Here is a 21,433-nt window from a genome sequence, read left to right as displayed (position 1 = left end):
TGCTGCTTCCCACAGTGCTGTGCACAAGTGCTCAGTAGCACTTACTTGAAAAGCAAGTGGTAAAGGAAATAATAATCTTAGTTCTTCAAAGAAACCAAAAAAGATACAAATATCCCTTCTCAGTCTTTCAACCCAATGCACTCGTGGGGCTTGGTTTATGCTGAAACTGTCTGCGCAAGGAGGGAATGCCTCTGCTCTTAATGGCTTAGCCCCACGCAGTAACAGCGGAAGGGCTTGGTGGTGCCTTACCCCCCCTTTCTGGCATATGATATTTGGCATACAGCATATTCATGACAGAATGTTAGGCTGAGGTGCAAATACAGATCTAATCTTTTCATCTTTCTTCCTCACATCTAAGAAAATCTGACAGCAGACTCACTAAAGGCTAGGGAGGAATTCCCCCTGTTTGCGTGGCGTATCACATTGGCTAGATGCATTATAAAGAGAGAAGTTTTCTTCTGAGGCAACATTGCCGAAGGCAGGTTACTGGGCTTGATAGATTAAAGACGTGAACCAAAACAACAACGCTACGGTCTCATGTTAATCATCAGGCTGTTCTCAGGCCTGTAGCCTTAAATTTGGTTGAACTGAGGATCAGTTGAGCAGGGCTTGTTTTGTCACATGATTTTTAGTGTTCACAGTAAGCTGTTAACAAGCTCTGGCAGATTTACGGTCACTAGACATACTTCTGCAAACACATTGTTTACAATTACAGTGAATTCACAGGGCAATGACCACAGAGGGATTGCTCACTATGTCTGGATGTAATGTACATTACCATAAAGCTATAAGGGATCGTTCCTGTGCTGGGATCTCACACAGGCTCCCACTGAAAGCTGTGGCTAGCCAGATCCACAAGCCATGAGCCAGAAGCCCAGGACTGGTGACTCTACCCACTGAGTGTTTTATATGCAGAAGAAGCTGTAAGAATATATTCTCGAAGTTTACAGTAATAATGCTTCATAACTACTAGAAAGATGAAAAAGTGCATGTATTTTAATGAGATTTAAGATTAAATACAATGAACGTTATGAGCTAACATCTTTGAATTTTGTTTTGTTATTTCAAGATATTTCTAGATATTTATCCATAATATGGATTTTTATTCCTTTTTAAACATGGATGCTACATTCAAAAGGATCAAAATAAATCAGTGATAAAGGAACAATGCTAGATATTAGTAATGTCTAAAAAAACAAGTTAGTGTTTTATGAAAAATGCGCCTAGTTAGAAGGTACAAATTTCACAGCAGGACAGAGCTGGAAAAGCAGTATAAAGAATTACAGGTGAGCTCCTAAACAGACTGCTAAGGTAATACCAATAATCACAATGTGGCCATTCCCATATTTTGAAAGCCTGCCCCATCTTGGACTGCAAATTTCATCCAAAAAAATACATATAAAAAATAAAAAATCCCTGCAGAATCTTCTTCTGCTGCAGATTCTCTTTCAAGTAAGAAATGTCCCTGAAAACTACTTACAATCCTATTGCTGCTTTGGTTAGCCAAACAAAAGACAGGGAAGTCCACTTAAAAGTGGCTTCTAAATTAAAATTTAAGCCTGTGGCTTAAATTTTTGTGGCTGATACTGTAGCTGGTAAAGCAAGTTGATTTGGCAGATGAAAATATATATATATATTTTTAATAAATCACTGTTTCTTACCCAAAGTAAGAAATAAGTAAATAAACATACAGAACCCTCGAATAATCAGAGCGGGAGCTGCTAGGTATAATCAAATCTTTTTAGAGTCTCCTAGACTGGATTAGAGACAAGAAAAGGGATTGTGTACGTAACCTGCCAACTATCAAACACAGCTGTAAAGTACCACTAGAACTGATGGAGCTTCATCGATTATCTCTGAAGAGCAGCTTTGAGAGTCTGACCTGTTGGAACGCAGCATCGCAGGCCGGTTTAGTTACACATTGCTAAATCTTTAAAGCAAACAGACATAACTAAGCAGCAAAACAGGGAAACCGACAGCTTCCCAATGGATTCAATTAACTGTGCAGCTTTAAACGGGCTCTTCTGAGGTCATTAAATTACTAATCACGCCTGTATTATATAAATACGATGGTGGCACAGTTGGAGTAATCTGAAAACCAGTTCATTCTGCTCCAGTGGTCAATCTAACAAAAAAGTTGTTGTACCTATTGTCATGAATAACACCTGAGCTCTTTGGCGAAGCCTCCCAAGCCTTAAAAGCGAGCATCTCGCTAAGTCTGGGGCTTCCCGGCTTTCTTTGCCTCCGCAGGTGCGAACTGCGAGCTGGAGATCGACGAGTGCCTGTCGCAGCCCTGCCTGAACGGCGCGACCTGTCGCGATGCCCCGGGCGGCTTCTCCTGCTCCTGCGCTCCCGGCTTCCAGGGCTACCGCTGCCAGCACGACGTGGACGAGTGCGCCAGCCTGCCCTGCCGGCACGGGGGGCGCTGCCACGACCGAGCCGCAGGGTGAGTCCGGGGCCGTCCCGGGGCCGTCCCGGGTCCCTCCCGGTCCGCCCGGGTGCGCGTCGGAGGCGGGCGGGCAGCGGGAGCGCAGCGAAGCGCGCAGCAGCTCCTGCCTCCAAACCACCTGCAGCCCTCAGGGTAACCAAAGGAAAGGCAGGGAGGCTGAAAAGTTTCTCCGCCCGATGTTAAAAACTCTATGCATTGCTCCAAGCGCAGCCCGGCAGCTGGAGCTCTGGCATTCACTCACTAGCATCGACTCTGCATGCTCAGCGTGAGATTTTACAAAGTGAAAACGTTTGTAAGCTCAAGTTTACATCACAGGAAAATAGCCAAAAGTCTATAAGTGTATTCATGGAGGCGCTACTCTTGCCAGTGTAAGATTTGTCCTCTATCGTCTGCTTTCCAGTTTTTACAAATCTGTTTCGAAGATATTCGTGTGTCCCAGAATCAGCCCCAAAGTCACATCGGCAAAAGGCATGCTTGCCTTGAATGAGAGGGAAGAGATCCTGTTCTAGGAACGCTAGCAGTGCGGTGACACGGCACCAACCTTGTGGAGCTGCTTTGTGGCAGCCCTGAATGACTGATCGGGACAAAAAAAATCCCATTCTCCAGCATAGCCACAGCACAACAGCAGGACAGGGAAGTCACCTTGCTCCGGACTGGTTCACAGCAGAGCCAGTGAGTAACCTGCAAAGCTTTTGGGGATACGCATGTGAGGTGAGCAACTGTGGTGCTCATGCAGGCCAGGCTTAATCACACTGTCCTCTTCCTCTGAGCATTTAAAGCTGAGGTGCACGTAAGAGCAATTTTAATTGGCTTGTAATACTGCAGGACATCTGCAGAACTACTGGAGCTTCTTTACACAATGAAAAGGGTTGGACAGCAAAGCAGTTCAAAGCAGAAGGGTAACTAGCCATTTTATGGTATTTTTTTTTCAGGAGGGGGTGTTAAATGAAGAATTGTAGACTTTAAACAGGTTTTTCCTTTTCTGACTAATGATGTAGTACAATCAAGACTTGCGTGTTTGCCACCAGCTATCATAGCATTACTCAAGGGGACAGGTTTAGCATTTAAAGCTATAAATACAAATACCAAACTAAGTTCCCTCCCAAATCTCAAACCAATTCTTCCAGTGAGGTTTTGGGAATGCAGCAAAGTAGGACTTGACCTCTTCTAAAACCAGTTGCACATCGTTGAACATTTCTACTGTTCAGCAAGATTCCCCCACAATTTCAATTGTACAACAGCCAGTATATCATTTTAATGTAAAATAAAGCAAAATAATTAAATATTTTTGTTTCTTATAGTTACTAAAAAAAGGTCATCTGAACATGCGCATTTATCAGTTATTTGACAAAGGTCTGTCTTTTCTTATGACACATAGAAGTTGACCATAACTGCGATGCTTAAGGCCATAAGATACATATATTTTATAATTAGGTAATTTTAAAAAGTTTAGACAATAGAGATTACTTTCACTTTGTTCAGTATTTCTTATTATTGTATGTATACATTAATTTGTTTACTTCTAAACCCATAGCAGTAGCATTGCTGTCAAAAGGAAGCTATCTGTACTGAACTGTAACTATCGGAACTGCACAAGTAATTGACATCTCTGTATTGAAACCCAACAACAAAAAATACAGTGTTTTCCAACAAAGAGGAAATATCACTTAGTGATATTTTAGGATCAATTACTGTCTTATTTTTTGTCCATTTTTAAGAGAAAGGGATAACTCACTTTCTCTCCCATTTTCATTTTGTGAATAATGTTAAGCCTACAAAAATTGCATTGGAAAGGGCAGAAATATTTTTCAAATTAAAAAAGAAGAAATAAAAAAATAATTCTAGAAAGAAATGAGCTGTCAAAACCTATTTGAATTCACAAGCAGTCCCTTCCTGGACAAAGCCACCTATTTCAGGAAAACGCTCGACCTTCATTCCTGGTTTCTAGGTTTTCTCCTGTAACACTGAAGGACGTCTCGGGCCTGGACTCTGCTGTGCGAACTGTTAGCTGAGGCAGCACAGCAAGTCTGTGCCCCTTTGGGATCAAAGCCCAGGTCTGCTGACTTCCAGCTAGACTAAACATTATATTCTGTGTTGCAGGTACAGCTGCAACTGTACCGGTACTGGATTTATGGGCCAGCACTGCGAGACCCTAATTCCCTTGTGCTGGTCACAACCCTGCTACAATAATGCCACTTGCGAGGACAGCGCTGACAGTTATACGTGCCACTGCTGGCCAGGTAAGCTCCAAGTTCTCCTATAAACACCCTCTTTCCTTATGTAATAGATAAGTCATCATCATGTGCTGATACAAAACTTGAAACTATGTGACCTTAAAAACCCTCTAAGAGCTAGGTGCTAGATGGGCTTCATTCCTCATCATGAGCCAGAGCCCTGTGGGTATACTGCTCACTTTCCCCAGATAAGGATTTGTTGGTTTCCTGCACAGCAGAAGTGGCACAAAAAAAAAAAAAAAAAAAAAAAAAGCTTTCTTCTTCAGAGCAAGGGCCAGTATCACCAAGTCAAAACAGGAGACTCAGCTGGAGCTGGGATCCACCTCCCAGTTCGATGTGTAATCCATCAACCCACACAGTACACAAATCACTGCTGTGGCTGACCCTTTTTTGCTCTTCACTAGCATGACATATAAATCAGTCTTAAAAACTTACTTTTCAGTGCAAAATATTAGTTGTCCTGTTCATAGATAAAAATTAAACTAGGCTCTCCAAGAGACTTTGTGAATCTTTCAGCACGTGAACTAAATACAAAGACCAACTCCCTGCACTCCTGCCTTTGGGAGCTGGTGCAAAAGGCAAGGAAAGCGTTACACAACCCGAGAGCAGCACAACACAGTGCTTCGTTACCCACACAGGTCTCCACGTTACTTCCTAAAAAGAAGCCAAGTCCATACAGCACAGCAAAGCTCAGCTAGCTTACACAGAACAGCCTTAGCAATATGCAGCTACTGAGCTTCAAGAGGCACTTTGAGCACATGACAGACTCTGAAACCAAGCGCATCGCAGCATATACTCACAATAACACTTTCAGGTCAGGAATGAATTGGCAGCCCAACAATTAAACCCCTTCTTCCGACTGTTCTTACCAGGCTATACTGGTGCCCGCTGCGAGACCGACATCAGTGAGTGCAGCAGCAACCCGTGCCCCGCCGAGGCACAGTGCGTGGAGCGCTCGTGGGCGCGCTGGTACGGCAGCATCCCAGCGCTGCCCTCCCACTTCAGCTACGACAAGGCAGAGGGCTACGTCTGTAGCTGCAAACCGGGATTTACCGGTAAGGTTATTTCGGTTAACGTAGGAAGTCACGTCCTGCAGTATTCCGTGGTATAGGCATGCTGTAAATCAATCTGTAAAATAAGTTTTGGGTGTTAAGGCGTCATAGTGCAGAGGGTCCCTCTGGTGGTCACGATACATATGTTCTGGTCGTAATTTGGGATGAAGGGTTTGTTGCATAGGTTGTGAAGCTAGCAAGAGAGCATCAGGCTCCGGGGATGACCCCCAAGCCAAGTCCACACAGCAAGAAAGAGATGCAGTCTCTCCCACAGTCCTGCCTGCTAAGCCTCATTATTCAGTCACATTTGTTTGAATTATACCATAAATACCATCAGCTTATGTTGGCAAGCGTTTCATCATGAGTTTGAAATGCACAGCATGCAGGTATTGTATTAAATAATAATAATAAAAGAGTGTTTTCATGAAGCAGCCATGAAGTACAACTCCCAGTCTTTCAGCGTTTGTCTCTACACTACTGCTGTACTTCTACACAGTAGCACTGGGGACTGCCAGGAGCACTCCTCTGTGTGAGCATAACACCAGATTTATAAAAGATGTTGCAATCTAACGTGTTGATGATGTTGTACAGCTTAAATGAAAAATAAATTATGTGTGCAGCTGTGTTCTTAGGAAGAGAACAAAAAAAATGCAGATAGTCATAATCTTAAGAAAGACGTGCTAAGTTTTGTGTTTAACACACCCTGTACTATTTTGCACAGACACTAGCAAGGTGGCTTTGGTTCTGGGTGTAGAGTCTCCACTCCATTCTGTTACTTTTTCTGTAGAGAATGTAATTAGTAGCTGGATTAATTTAACTGGTCTTCACTTTCTCATTCCATTCATCTCCTGCACAGCTGCTAAACTTCCCCTGTGTCTCCCACCAGGCTGCACGACTGATCTCTGCAGCTTAGCAGATACAAAAGCATACAGAGAGTACAACTTGTGCTCTGAATTCCCAATTGATTTTTCTTCAAAGGCACGGTGAGACCTGTTTGCTTTTGTTCTGCTCCGTCCCCATAACTGTCCTTCCCTATCCTGTCACTAAGTGTTGCTGTTGTACTTTTGTTCCGCCTGAGAGAGCATAACGTCAGGCTTCTGCTCAGGCTTGTTATGACCATTACCTCTTTCAGCTTCTCTTCAAATGCTACTTCTTTCTCTTTGCTTCCTTCTAGCGGTGTCCAGCTGTCAGGCTTCTTTTCCTTCCCCTCTTGCTCTGTTTTAAAACCTCCCATGCTCTGCATGACTACTCAGAAGGTGGTTCCTTGTTTAGCCATCACCGTTCTTTATCCTCCCACTTCCTTCTATTGCCTACACCTGCCTTGTTTGCCTGATTTGGGTCAGGATTCTGCTGGTTTTAGTCACACAGGGGGGCTCCCTTACTCCCCCAGGGGTCAGTGGACACATGTGCAGGCATACTCTAAATGATTGAGATTCATGATCTAATGAAAAAAAAAAGTGTCAGGATCTATTAAATCTATTAATCTTAAATTATTTTTTTTACTAGATAAGCTCCTAAATAAAATTGAAAGCTTTCCAGAGATAGCGTGGCTGACAGAAGTCTTAGAGACTCTGCAATTCCTGCTAATATCATATGCAAATGACTTTACATAAAGCCTTCATATAAGTTCAGTTATCCGTATACCTGCTGGATGCTATATATAAATGTCATTAGCAAAAACAAAACAAACAAACAAAAAACATACACAGAAAACAACCCCCCCCCCCCCCCCCAAAAAAAAAAATATATATATATAAATTATTCTTAGCAAACAGTGCGCTTAGACAGCTGGAACCAGGAAGAACCACCTTTAACTGGGGTGGTTGTAAAAGCTGCTGGTGAAATGCCTTTCAGCGATGGGCTGCAAACTAATGTCAAGACAAGGTTAATCTTGCTACGCTTGTCAGCTCATTCACTGCCTTTCTCAGTATGGTCTAAATTTTAAATTGTTTTCTTCCTGGCCTGTGTGAAATATAAGGTAGTCAGGTAACTTGCATATTTGTAGAGAAAACAGCAGCATTGCTCTAGCTGGCAGCAAGCATCCCTGGGGTCCTAGGCTGTGCTCTAACAGCTGAACAAGACCTGGCTGGTAGAGTTTGAGCTAATGTGAGGAAACTGATTTGCATGGGAATAACACCATTGCTAAAGGTCGGGAATTCAGCAATGCCCTTAGGTACAATACATCTAGCCTCCCCAGTCCTCCTATTAGCACTGAGCATTTCTCTCTGGCCTTTCTCCTTCCCCCAGGTAATCTGAGAATGGAAAGTGCTCAAAATGAACCCCAGCCTCCTTGCATGTCAGAAGAGCTGAAGGCATGTCCTACAAGGAGAGGCTGAGGAAATTGTTTATGCAGTTTGATTCTAAATAATACAAAGTAATAATCCTGGTGTGGCAAATTTATCCCAGCCAGGAATTTTTTTTGAGTCCATTAGATATATGCCTTATCCCACATCAAAGACAGAAGATTCTTGAGGTGCTTCTACAAAGGGTTAAACTTCTCCAGCTCCCTTCTAAATCAAAGGGCCTGGGGATACTCAGATTTCAAGAGGTTTCAATACTTCTGCAGTAGCAAGCCCTAGATTTTTGATATTACCTTGGTCTGCTGGCCCCCTAGCACAAAAGTACTTTTAATAGACTGAGCTTTCTTTTTAAGGTCTTGTGATTTGTTACTGCTAGCTAAAGGCAGCAGTTATCCTAGAACTTTATCCTTTCGTATCACAGATATATTGTATTGCTCTAACACTGCACATTTTTTAAACAGAGTGTTATTTGAAAGGTTCAGCTTCTCACTTTCCTCATGAAAACACGTGGGAAAGGCGGAAAGCAGAGCTATGGCTTTGGTAGTGACTCATTTCACCAGGTTGTAATAAACTTAACACCATGTCAGAATTCAAGACTCTCTGAACCTGCAAGCTCTGTCAAGTGACACATTCCAGTGCTGAGCTGAGCCCGAGAAGAGGTGAGCGTGCGAGGCAGGCGGTCCTGCTCCCCATGCCTCAACAGCGGCCCCCAGGTGGGACAGTGCCACCAGCAGGGCTGAAGATCATCCCTTTGGCTTCAGCAGGAGTGTCAGAGGAGCAGGGCCCACTAACCCCTTTGTAGGCAGGGTGCCTGCTGCCTGCCAACATGCAAACGAGCGCTGGCTGATGAGGACCCTACCGCTTCTGGTGTCTTGTTATCTGCCATGTGCCAGCTACGCCACCGGCACTGCTGCTTGCTTTGGCGTGAAGAGTTCCTGAGCATTTCTTTGCCCTTTTTGTTTGTTTGTCTTGTTTCCTGTTTTTCCCTTTTAAATCTCCTTGGCCCCTTTCCCAGTCTGTTGGACTGCTGCAAGAGAAAATGATACGATCAGACTGGTGTCGTATGTGTGTTGAATTTCTGGCATATGCATGAGGGAAAGAAACTGTCTCCTGGAGCCAGAAGATGAGGCAGATAAATGGCCAGTATGGGAGAGTACTGAGCACTCAGCTAACTAAAGAAAACCTCAACTCGAATACTGAACTGTGAACGTCATGGGACCAGTGCTTAAAAACTGATTCATTTGGACTCTGGTTTTGCACTTCAGCCAGGATGAAAGAAACACAGGCACACAAAGCATCAGGCTTCCATTTCTCTGCACATCTTTAGATGCTGCTACAGGCAGACCACTTGGCAGATGTCATGGCAGACTGTCTCAGCCAGCCATAGCTCTCTCCTCTAGCCTCCTTTTTGTGCGTGACAGTATTATACAAAACATAAATATTATTTACCAATAATGGGTAGGATACTAGGTACATTGTTGCTAACTTGGGAAGCTTAAAACACGCACATATGTGTAAGGTTTCCTTTTTTTAAAAAATCCTATTCTGAACCATTAGTACAATGATCACAGAGATGCCACCTATCTTAGATGTATAACGTGATGTGTCTTACAAAAATGAAATCAGATGTATAGCAGAGTTCTCATCTTGTCCCCAAACTCCAATTTTTTTCTTTATTTCCTCATCTGTCCTTCAGCTGTTCACACCACAGCAGTCAATCCTTCCTCTGTCACAGCAGGTTAATTAACTTTATTTCATGGGCCATCATCACAGTTTAAAAGGTTATTTTATCTTGATTCTGAAGACTTATAAGACAAGACTATTCAAGGGGCATTCACCTGCTTTCCTTTTCTTTGCCCAAGGAAAGGATCAGGAGAAAAAAGGAGATACAGAGAAAAACCATGACTTTTTTCATTGTAGGGAGACAAAAGAAGAGAGAAGCTGGGCTGGCTTGAGCTGGTAGGCTTTTTCTGCTCCCTTCCCAATCCTCTTTTGTGAAAATAATTTTTTAGATCCCTCCCGATATTAAATTCTTCAAAGTCCCAAGGGAAAAGACATGGTTCTTCCTGATTACTGTAGCAGTTCATTGTCTCTGGGAGGGCTTTTCCACTGATAGAGAAGGAAAACAGAGCGCTGCACTTTCTCCCGGTCTTTTATAGGCCAAAAATATATAACAACGGGTAGCCAAACTTGACAAGCTATAGCAAGTTAGGTCAAAGAGACCCATCTGCACTATGATCACTATGCCTAGTCATGCCAGGTTCACTTTGTGGCTTGTCAGACAAAGAAATGGCCCAGGAGGTCAAGGTGGCACTTCACTAAAGTGATTGTGAAAATGGCTTGGCAGTGAATTTGACAAAGAAAGCAGTAGGGTAGGTCGACAAGAATGACTGCTGAGGGAGCTTACGGCTGTGCAACCACACGTCTTAACAGATGACTGTGGCAGGGTGGATCATGGCAGCACCCGGTTGTTCCAGAGGGAGAAAGAAAGAGATGGCGAGCACATGGATTCTGCATAATAATTTCATGATCCTGCCTCCAGTCCAAGTTAGGGAGGTGTCCATGGCACCTCCTACCTTTTCAGTGGGACTCAGGCTGCCCCTGCAGGCAAAGTGAGTATTCAAGTTCAAAACCAAAAGGTCAGGAGGTGCTGTCAGCTTGTGATTATTCCTATACAATCAAAGGTTTAAAAAGGAAAACGGCGCTACTATCAAGCAGTCATTCAGGGTGAGCTGGTTTAAGGAGAAATTATTATTAAGGAGAAATACAGTAAGGAGAAATACAAGTAAAACATGGGAAACAAACAAACAAATAAAAAGAATTAGAGTTTGATGGATACCTAGGTTTCTTACCAGTTTGGAAACTCTAGAGAGGCTGTTAAGGGCATATATCTTTTCCCTCCAAATTCAATTCATAATCACTAGAAATAATAATCAACCCTTCACACTGTTAGACTGCTGTGAAAGGATCCCTTAAAAAAAATCAGACTCTTTAAGTGGCCTGCTGGCACTGGGAAGTTGTGCAGCAAAACATGGAAAGGTGTTGCCATTTTCTGAACATGGGGAAAAAGTTCCTATTCTCCTAAAGCTACTTCTACAGTGCTGCCCTGTCTATCTGTGTTCACAACACGTGAAGTGAACTCCTTCATACATTCATGTGTTCAAAATCACAGGGTGGAAGGAGGGAGAGGACCTTGTCTTACTGCTCCCAGCCAGCCCCTGGCAGCTCCAGCACTACAAGACCAGCCTAGCAAGCACTGTACCAACACAGGATGCCCTCAGGGCCTGGCAGGCACTTGCTGCCTGTAAAAACCCTACACAAAAAAAAAAAAAAAAAAAAAAAAGACAATTAGCACTTTAAAGTACGTTTTCAATCTCTCCTAAAGCCTCTGATCTTGAAAGAACATTTGGACAGGCTTTAATGATCCTATTCTCTATTCTCTAATACTTTTTAACCTTTCTTCAATCTGCAGCATCCTGGTAAGGAGTTCTTCATGTTGTCATCAGATTTGATTCCTTTTGAGTTTTCCCTCTCCTCCTCTACTTTTGTCATTGAGTTCTTCCATCTCCTCTTTTTTCTTAGTTTTTGGAACGGTTCAGGATATTCTCTCTTTGAATCACAGTGCGTGTCCTTTAGCCCTGGCTTGTGCACAACTCCAGGGAAACAGGCAGACAGCTTTGCGAACGGTTTCAGTATCGAGGAGTGCAGCATATTCACCAGTTTCTTGCCTGGCTCTTTATTCACTATTCGTCAGGCTGTTTTCTTTGCAATAAGCACTAATCACTTCTCACATGCTTAACTTCCAGACCAAACTCATTATGGACTTAGTGTGATTAGCTTGTCTCTGGATAGCCCCCCTGGAAGAAAAGCTGAGGTTGCACTTGCAGTTTGCACACTCTGCACCATAAAAGAAGCATACCTCTTACAACACGGATAGCAGCACTGGAAGTTTGGTTATATCTGAAGAAAGTTATGACTTGTTCTGTATTTACCTCAATATTCTGCAAATTGGATTTAAACTCACTGAAATCGGAACAGTTCGTGAATACAAGCAAATCCATATATACCATTACTGTGAAGTACATAAGTATTACTCCCACTTTAGGAATATGGAAAAAAAGACCGCAGTCCAATATGTTCATAAGCTATGATGTTACCTAATGAACAGTGGAGCTTCACAAGAATGCATTTAAAATACATGTACATCATTATCAGATCCAGTTACTATATCCGATGTGCTCTAAGTTGAGACTGAAATAGTTTCAGATCCTAGATACATAATGTGAACTTAGCATGGGCACCAGCTATGCAAAGGACCCCTTTTAATGTAATAAAATGCAGCTTTGTTGAAAGCTTCTGCTTGTCCTTATTATTCCTGTTGTAGGAAAGAACCATTTGATGGAAGAGTAGTTTTACAGGCAATCATACTCTAGGTAAAAATTATGTAAAAGCTGAGCTGTGATCATTAAGAAAGGAGCTCTGGAACTCTTCATGACAAAAATTTTCAGAATTAGCCCCAAGACTTGACAATTTGTTTGCAACTCTGAGAATCATACATAGCTATATTAGGGCTCTAAATATATTTTGTCATGAGGAATATGTATTATTTGAGAACTAACTCTCTTTGTTGCAAGTTGCATTGGAAATATACAGAGATCACAGCCTTCACTTCTGCATTATTCAGCACCAAAAGAATGCACAAAAATCAAGGGTTTATTTAGTTTGTTTCTTTCGAGTTAGAAATACAGGGAATTAAAAATGCTAGGAAGCATCTACCAATATTATTTTCAGAACAAGTGTAGGGTTTTATTCTTTAAAATTTCACAGCTGACCCTTCATTACTATGATCTATTTTCTCTAGTTACACTGATATGAGAAGTTGTGTAATGTAGTCCGACGTGATTGACAGAGCCTGCAAGCAGTGGATGTTTTGAAATCTGGCACATCTCTCTGTGTTAAACATTGTTGCACATAAACACTTTCTAGCATGAAAAGCTTTTTTCCTTGAACAAGAGGAGGAAGGGATGAATGGATTTTCAGCCATGAGCACTCAGGTCTTGCAATAAACAGACAGAAAACATCCTTAGATGTAAAGAATCCTAAGTCCAGTACTTGCAGAAAGTGCTCTTAGAAAAAAAAAAAAAAAGAAAAAAAAAGAAAAAAAGACAGTTGTATATTATTTGGCAGCAGGAATAATGCTTTTCAAGCACTCATTATTTTCATGACAGTCCTTCCTAGTGGGTCATTCGATTATATGACTGACTATTTGCTAAAAACAGTCCAAATATTCAGTAAGAATTTTCCTCCTGGGGGTTTATTCAGGCTGTGCCTACTTATCTTTTTTATTTCTTTCTGAATATTGTGAATAAACCTTTCCTAGCTTTTTAATTGGTATATCTGTGATATTTATAGTCTCCTATAATCGAGTTTAGCCACCTCTTGGCTGAGCTTATGAACCCACTCAGTTCCACCTTTCCCTATTGAACAGTCTCTCTAGCCTTTTCATTTCTTGTTTGCTTTGCCTGAGCATAATAGTTCAGCGAGGTGTTATGCAGCCTGGAACCAAACATAGGACTCACTTTGCTGTACCCTTTTTGTTACTGAAAAAACAGTAGCCATCATTTCCCTAATATAGACAGAAACTGCTGTGTATCTCCTGGTCTGTGCGCTGATGCTAGTTCTACATGTCTCCCGCACCCTGGCATTACAGATAATCCTGTAGGCTTCCTCAGGAGAGGTGTTTCTTGCACATACACAGAGCTGCACTGTGGATGCACACAGACTGAAAACAAGGACAACTGCTAATGAAAGCAAAGTTTAAAGTGTGGTTGAAGTTATAACTGTACACAAACCGAAGGCATTGCATATACTGAACTGACAGCAGAACTTTGCTGATCCTCCTAAGAATTTGATTCTCCACCTCAGCATCTACTTTATAGCACATGCTTTTCAGTGTTGCATCCTATAAAGCTACATCATTCTGGTCAAATTACAGTCAAGTTGCAAAGTCAAGCAGATGCACAACTTACTCTTCAAACCGAAACAAACTTTAAATCTACACATTGTACAGTTTCCACTTATCTGTAGAAAGTGCTTAATGAGTAGACAGTAAATAGAAGACCTGTGCTATGGGACTAATATCTTTTACTTCCTCAATATGTTCTAATTAAAAGAATATTTAAGGTCAAATGTCAAGTGATAAAAAAATGACCCAATTTAATAGTTCAATGTTTTACTTAATAGATGATTTTGAAAACAGCCTTAATTATCTCACTATTGTGAAGCCTATTAAAATCTAGTTTATTGGAAATACAGTAAATTATACAGCCAAACATTTAAAAGGCATTACTTCTTTCCCTTCATAACAGCGGAAATAAGGAGTGACATTAGAGAAGCTGAAGGAGTTCATTCAAAAATAACACATGGACAAGTAGTTCTGAATCATATGCTTACACATGTAAGAATACATGTGTACACATGCACATATATACTAGTATGTCTATATACATACACATATATGTAGTTACGTACATAATAGCTGCTTCAGAGTACTTTGTTGTTCTGCTTATAGACAGCCTTTCTTTGATCACTAATTAAAAAGGTCCAAAACTTTCATCATTTCTATTTTGAAGTGTACAGGTTTCTGGCTGGATTGTTTTGTGGTAAGAATGAAAGTTTTGTCTTCATTCGTTTCTTCAAGATTTGAATCATGCAATGTATATGTTTATTAATAAGCAGAGTTTACGTTGGTCTTCATTACTAATTAATTATTTTAACTGCATGGCTTCTGACAGTGGGAAATGTGTAACGTTTGCGTGCCAAACCTGTATATATTTGTTATGCCAGCAGTATTGGCCAATATTCAGAAAAAAAGTCAAGATGTGTGAGTAAAATTATTTATGATTAAAGTATCCAGGCTGCTGTTACCTGGCTGTGGCATTAAAAAAAAAAAAAAAGAAAAAAAGTGTAAAGCCATTTATCACTTAGTTATGGTATAGTTTACAGGTTTTATACAGCTTAACTACTCTGTTTTCATGCCCATAGATTTTTTACATACCTTTGAAATACCACTTCTTACATATTAACCTCTCCAAATAACCCACAGCAGTGGGATGGCATTCTGATTCATCCTCAGCGAAGGGCTTTACTTAGTAAACTGCTATTTGTATTACCCACAAAATAGCATAAGCTGACCTAATATGTGAAAATATGCAATTTATTTAAACTAGCATCAGCATTTTAGTACCAGCAGAGCTAAGGTCTCTGTACTCTTCCTGTAGCTCTTAGCCAGTAGAGGGAGCATGAAATACTGTGCATTTGTAGCATCTGCTACGCATTAGCAAAAACCTAGTTTAAGTTGATATTTCAACGCAGTCATTAGAGCCTAATCTGGTAGGTGCTATTGCTCAAAGTGTTTGTGATGAACCCTATTTACTAGTCCAAATTCTTACTATAAAGTTTCAGATTTCACCCTGCACAGTTTGAGTAGCAGAGCCTTCTGCATGGACTTCAGGGATATAGGTCTTCGGCCCATCATGCAAAGTCCACTCAGAGCTGCAAAAAATATGGAAAAAACAAGCACCAGGGTTTTAAGTACAGAAGAATAATCTGATGATCCAGATCAGGGCTACTCTCAGTTAAAAATTGTTAGCACCTTGGAGGCTTGGCTTTCGCACAAGAATAACAACATAATTTTCATCCCAAAGTATTGGGCTTCGCTGATTATGCTAGTAGTCCTGTTGGTGGAGCTATCTGGGTGAAAGAAGGCAGAGGACTTCCAGTCCTGCTAAATGCTAAGCATCCACCATGAATTTTGCACTCTCCCTTGACAAAAATATTCATGTTTTCTTCTTGGTCCTTAAAATACCAGCAAAGGACTATTTTAGACCCTTACATAAGTTTCCCATAATGCCATTGGCATAAATGAAATCAGTTTTTAAAGCATAAAAGGCACCTCATCTAGGCTCAGAAACGTCAGTAGTAATTACAAACTTTGTTTTCAAGTATAATCAATTCTTTATTTATGGTGTGAAACTTTTCTTACCCTTTTGAACTTTCTCTATTCTAAGCCAAGCAATATTGTTGGCATGTTCCTTTAAAAGTAATTGCTTCTGGACTGAGAAATTGAATGTCAAGTTCCAACTTGATGTAAATTAAATGGGTTACATTAATAGTCTGGCCTGTGGTAGAAGTGAGTGTTTCGATTCTGGGTTTGACTTCAGGACATGACCTCTTGATTGCACAGGTCAGCACAGATGGGAAATATTGAAGAGGTACCCTAGGATGACGCGGGAAAGAAAGTGCCTTGTACTGATGTATCATAAACTGTCCGATCCATTAAACAGAAGCAATGTCAGACTCCACAGAGAATAAAGCTTGGTTGTCATAGGTCATTACGCTCTTCAAAAAAAAAAAAAAAAAAGAGTTGGAAGGAAAATCACGATGATGAAAATCCTCAGGGCCGTCATGTACACACAATCTTCTAAACCTTCTTGAATTAACACTGCCAAGCCTATATACAGGGTGAAGGGATTAAAGAATCCAAATATTCTTAATTTTTACAGTACAGCCATGTCTCAGATTTCCCATTGTTCCCATTGTAAACAATTATTTGACAACATACAGCATTTTGAATATAAAAGCAGGTTATCACCACAACTGGGACTCACAGTTATGTGATCAGGTCTTAAGTAGACTTGTATTCATGAAAGCAATCATGTGAGCAAGCCCAAACAAAATATAGATGTTCAAGGAGAAGAAACAGGTGAAGGTTAGGAGAAGTTTTAATCATTATTATTATTTTTTTGCTTTGGAAAACTATTTCATGCCTTTAAAATTTACTTTCTCTTCAATTGCCCACAATGATGGTGCAGACCAGTAATACCATCCTTTCTTGAAAAGATAAGTTTGTATGTATATATAGAGAGAGATATCACAGAATCATACGACTGTTGAAATCAGAAGACATCTCTTGAAATCATTTATTGCAAACCCCTTGCTCTAAGCAGGGTAAGCTAGCGCAGTTTGTGCCTTCCCTGGGTTCTATACTGTGAAGAGTCTTCTTTTCTCCCTTCCCCGCAGGTATTTACATGCACTGAGAAGATCCCCGCACTGAGCCTTCTCCTCCCCAGGCTGAACAACCCTGTCTCTCTCAGCCTTTCCTCACAGACAGACTTTCCTATCTCTTAATCACCTTCATCGTCCTTTGCTGGACCTGCTGCAGGACGGCCACTTGTTTCTTGTAGCTGGGGAGCCCAGACCTAGACTTGATGTGGTCTCATCAGTGCTGAGAGAGGCAAAGGGTCACCTCCCTTGACCTCCTGCCAGCACTTGCCCTAATACAGCCCAGGAGGCTGTTGGACCTCTTTGCTGCAAGAGCACGTTGCTGGGTCATGGTCAACTTTTTCACCAGCGTTGCAGCCAATCAGCCTGGTGCACCTCCTGGTGCATGGGATTGCGCCTCTCCAAGTGCAGGGCTTTGCAGTTCCCTTCACTGAACTTCATCAGGGTCTGAAGATTGCCTGTTTCTCCAGTCTGAGGTCCCTCTGAATGGTAGCACAACCATCTGGTGTATCCACCGCTCTTCCCAATTTTGTATACATTGTAAAATTCCCATTTAAATCCACAATCAACAAAAGAATGATCTCTAATGCATTTTTCTTTTCTTTTCTTTTTTTTTCTTTCCTTTTTTTTTTTTTTTGGATTGGACTTGGAAGGTTTATACTTTGCTGGCAATTAGTTACCACTGATGAATCCCAGGTCTATGGTCTTCTCAAGGAAACAAAAAGTATGTTTGGACACTGAGCAATAAAAACAAGTTGGTAAAGTGAACAACAAATCTAGTTCTATGTGATGCACTAGGTAAAAGCTCTTTTACATGAATTGTTCCCTGTAGCATCTAGCTTTTAATTATTCAAGGTTTGCCAATAAGAGGAACAGAAGTGATAAGACCTAATATTCTTATCTCTGCTCATTTGGACTCTTTGAAATAAACCCAGGTGGCTATAAGGCATAACCCATCTCTGTTCAGGCATTCTGACTGATTTCTTCAGGAATAAGGAGAAGTTCAAAGAAGTTAAGCAAGCCTTTTACTGACCATCTGGGTGTTGTTACCTTTAAAAAAATAAATTAATTTAGAAAAGGACTTCTGCTGATCGTTTGAGAGAAATGGAGTAAGGAAAGCACTCTTTCCCTGGTTGACACTGAATTTTGCACTTTCCAAAAACTGTCTCATAAAAGAAAAGAAGGCTAGTATAGACAACTCCTTTGTGCTGATAATTAGCTGCTAGAAATAGATTTGGTGGATCTGATTCAGATTGCTCTCCCACCGCTGTAATTCTTGGAGTCTAGCTGTGGTAACAACATGACACTGTTACAGTGTATAATAATGATCAATACTATTATGGCTGTGGGCACTATATTTTCTTAACAAAGAGGATTAAGAATCTGTTAGTAGGCCTGTGTGTGAGGCCAGAACATTGCATTCAATACAACCTACAGTAACAAATAGAGAAAATTATTTAAATAGTGTGTTGTAAAGTATGTCTGCACAGCAGTATGAAGTTATTTGTAGCATCTGAAGACAAACAAAAGCTGGATTTAATCTAGCTAAATCACACACCTGTAATATGACCCAGGTAATCCCTGAAAATGATGGTCACAAGTCTATGGCATGCACATAAAATATTAGCTGAAGTCCATGTTATCACTTTGCCATTGGGATGGTTATGCGATCTACTGAAAATGAAGCTAGTTTGGGTGTCACACTTTGCAGCTTCAAGATACGTTAAGCCTACAAAACCTTGGATAAACAATGCCATTGTTCAGGTGAGTTTTCACACTGCGAAAGAACTCATGTTGAAGGGCATGAGAGAAATGAAAAAGTCAGGAGAGCATGATCTACTATTCCCACTGCTATTAAATTTGATTGAAAGATGACAGTCTACAATCCAAGGTCTTTTGCATCTCCATCTAGCCTATAGCAAGCAAAAGCTTATTTACACAAGAAAGAAAACCCATCAGGTAGAGTAACAGCCTTATAAAAACTTAGTTTGGTGTAAAAGACTAGATTTTCTGCCTATAAAGCGACAAGAAAGGATGTTCAAATACATCAAGCAAGAACAGAGAAACGTAACTGTACAAGCCGTAAATAGAGAAAATCTTCATGCAATTTATACAACTATATTATACACTGCTTAAAATACACACAGCATGCACACGCATGCTATGTATGTTCACTTGTACATATTTTACGTTTTTCTATTCTGGGGTCTCCATTCTCAGTTAAGTTCTATAGGCCCAATTAAAACTATGATTTTCTAGCCTGATGGCTTTTTCAGATTCTTTTAATATCGACAGACAGTGAAGTTATGTAAATTCAATCCTTTTGTGAGTTGTGGACGCTCACACTGGTTTTAGCAAAATGAAAAATCTTGCAAATGACTGAATATTTTCAAAGCCCCGTTTCCTGGGCAGAAGCCGTTCCACACCAAGCAGCGCAGTGGCTGTGCTTGCCCACCTCAGTTAAAACAAACAGGAAACAGCCAACAAGAGACAAGGTAGAAAAGTCCCTCTTAGGGGAGACTAGATGCAGCCTACATTTCTCAATGGATGTGTTCATCAACAGCAAGCACTCTTTTAAAGCCCTTAAGTGTTTGTAGGAGTGAAAATTAATTTGTTTTCCAATTCCAAAGTGAATCATATGCTCCAAACAGATTTTTAAGTCAATGAAACATGACCTTGTACAATCTAATTAAACAACTCAAAGGTATTGGTTGTCTTAAGATCCCTCTGGATACACTTCAGTTCAAATGCACACACATCATCTGTATGTACAAGCTCATAAATCTACAAAAAATGCAAATCAGATCATTAATGCTTTGAATTCAGCAGTCTTACCACAGTCTTCTGAAAGGTAAAACATGAAAAATACCTGAATTATCTATACTCTTTTCAGCTTAAAGAACACACAAAAAATGTTCTGGAAGCAGAATACAAAATAACTGTCTTTGGCTTCCAAATACCTAATGCATAACCGGGTATAAATTCATCAAATTCTCTGAAACCCAGTAACCATTCCAGTTTCTTCTCTGGATGGTGTCCTGACCCTGCTTTGAGTGGAGGTTTGGACCAGGTGACCGGACTTCTCTGCTCCATTGCACATGACTACCTTTATTTCCTTACAAAAATGCAAGGACTTATTTATTTTTATAATTTTTTTTTCAGTCATTTGTCTTTGGCATTGCTCCTGTTGTCTCCTTTCTGCACTTCTGTATTTTAGGTCCGATCACTGTATAGACCCCATATATGATCTGCAGTCTTTTTAAGCATTCCTTTACATTTCCTATATATATCTGTGGTCATACATATACAAGCTTGCTCCTCTTACTACCCATGTGCCCCTATGTGTGGCTATCTCAAATGCCAACATAAGTATCTTTGGGGGTACCACTGATTCTTTTATTTCATTTTCCTTTATATTGAGATCCTTCTCACATTTTTCTCTACTTTTTTCATCAGTTTAATCTCCAAAATTTTACATGCTAAGTAAGAAATCTCTTCTATCTTAATGGTATCCTCTATAAATGATCTTTCTCCACTTAAATTTGTCTTATTTCTTTTATTTTTCCTTTTAATCTATCTATCACCTTTCTCCACTTTAACCTGCCACACCCCATGCTCATGCTCTCCCTGTCACAGCCCTCCTTCCTCTCATCAGCCCTTCCTAGCTCCTGTCAATGACACGGCCATAGCTGCACGCACGTTACTGCAACCAGAAAACCCACTCAGGAAGGATGCTGCCTGGGAAAACTGGGCTGCCACTGCTCAGTTTTCATTCCTACCTCCATCAGTCATCCACAACAGCAGCTGCTTCTTTTACCTATATATAAAGCTGACTCTAGAAGTAGGGAAATGAAAGGAAAATGAGTGCCATGCAGGGACATATTTCTTCACCACGTTTCTCTTTACTCCAGATTCAGACCCTAATCCCACAATTGGATCCACATGGCTGGCTGTGTTAATCGAAATATGGGATGAAGGTGTAGGCTACAAGCAACAGTTTTGCCATGCTGCCCTTCTAGGACATGGCCCCTTGCCATTCACAGCCTATATGTTTCTGACCTCTGGCTGTGCCGCTCACACAACCTTGCAAAAGGAGCCCTGCAAAGCAGGATCATGGAAAAGGCTGGCTGAGCTACCCAGAAACTGAAGCCAATGCTTAAATCAGTCGGCTGTTTCCAATATTTATAAAATAAAATAAACACACCAGATCTCACTAAACAACTAATCACCTACATGGCTTTTTTTTTTTTTTTAAATGAAAACTGTTTTAGGTGTGACAAAACATGTGAAACAAGTGGAAAAACATTTCCAAGTACTTCTGCTCTCAAAAAAACC

At 40.8% G+C, this 21,433-nt stretch overlaps 1 protein-coding gene across 3 annotated transcripts in view; it reads left to right on the top strand.

The window, feature by feature from the left end:
* Window positions 1–21,433, top strand: part of CRB1 (crumbs cell polarity complex component 1) — a 100,813-nt gene that overhangs the window by 36,250 nt on the left and 43,130 nt on the right. For all 3 annotated transcript variants that reach the window (XM_048067137.2, XM_048067135.2, XM_048067136.2), the window contains exons 3-5: window positions 2,251–2,446; window positions 4,550–4,689; window positions 5,556–5,738. In XM_048067137.2, coding sequence (XP_047923094.2) covers window positions 2,251–2,446; window positions 4,550–4,689; window positions 5,556–5,738 — 519 coding nt within the window. The remainder of the gene's footprint in view (window positions 1–2,250; window positions 2,447–4,549; window positions 4,690–5,555; window positions 5,739–21,433) is intronic.

The sequence above is a fragment of the Anser cygnoides genome, chromosome 8, assembly GCF_040182565.1.
Source record: "Anser cygnoides isolate HZ-2024a breed goose chromosome 8, Taihu_goose_T2T_genome, whole genome shotgun sequence".
Lineage (NCBI taxonomy): Eukaryota > Metazoa > Chordata > Aves > Anseriformes > Anatidae > Anser > Anser cygnoides.
Note: the sequence above shows the minus strand (reverse complement) of the source record. Positions and strands in the feature narration are given on the sequence as shown.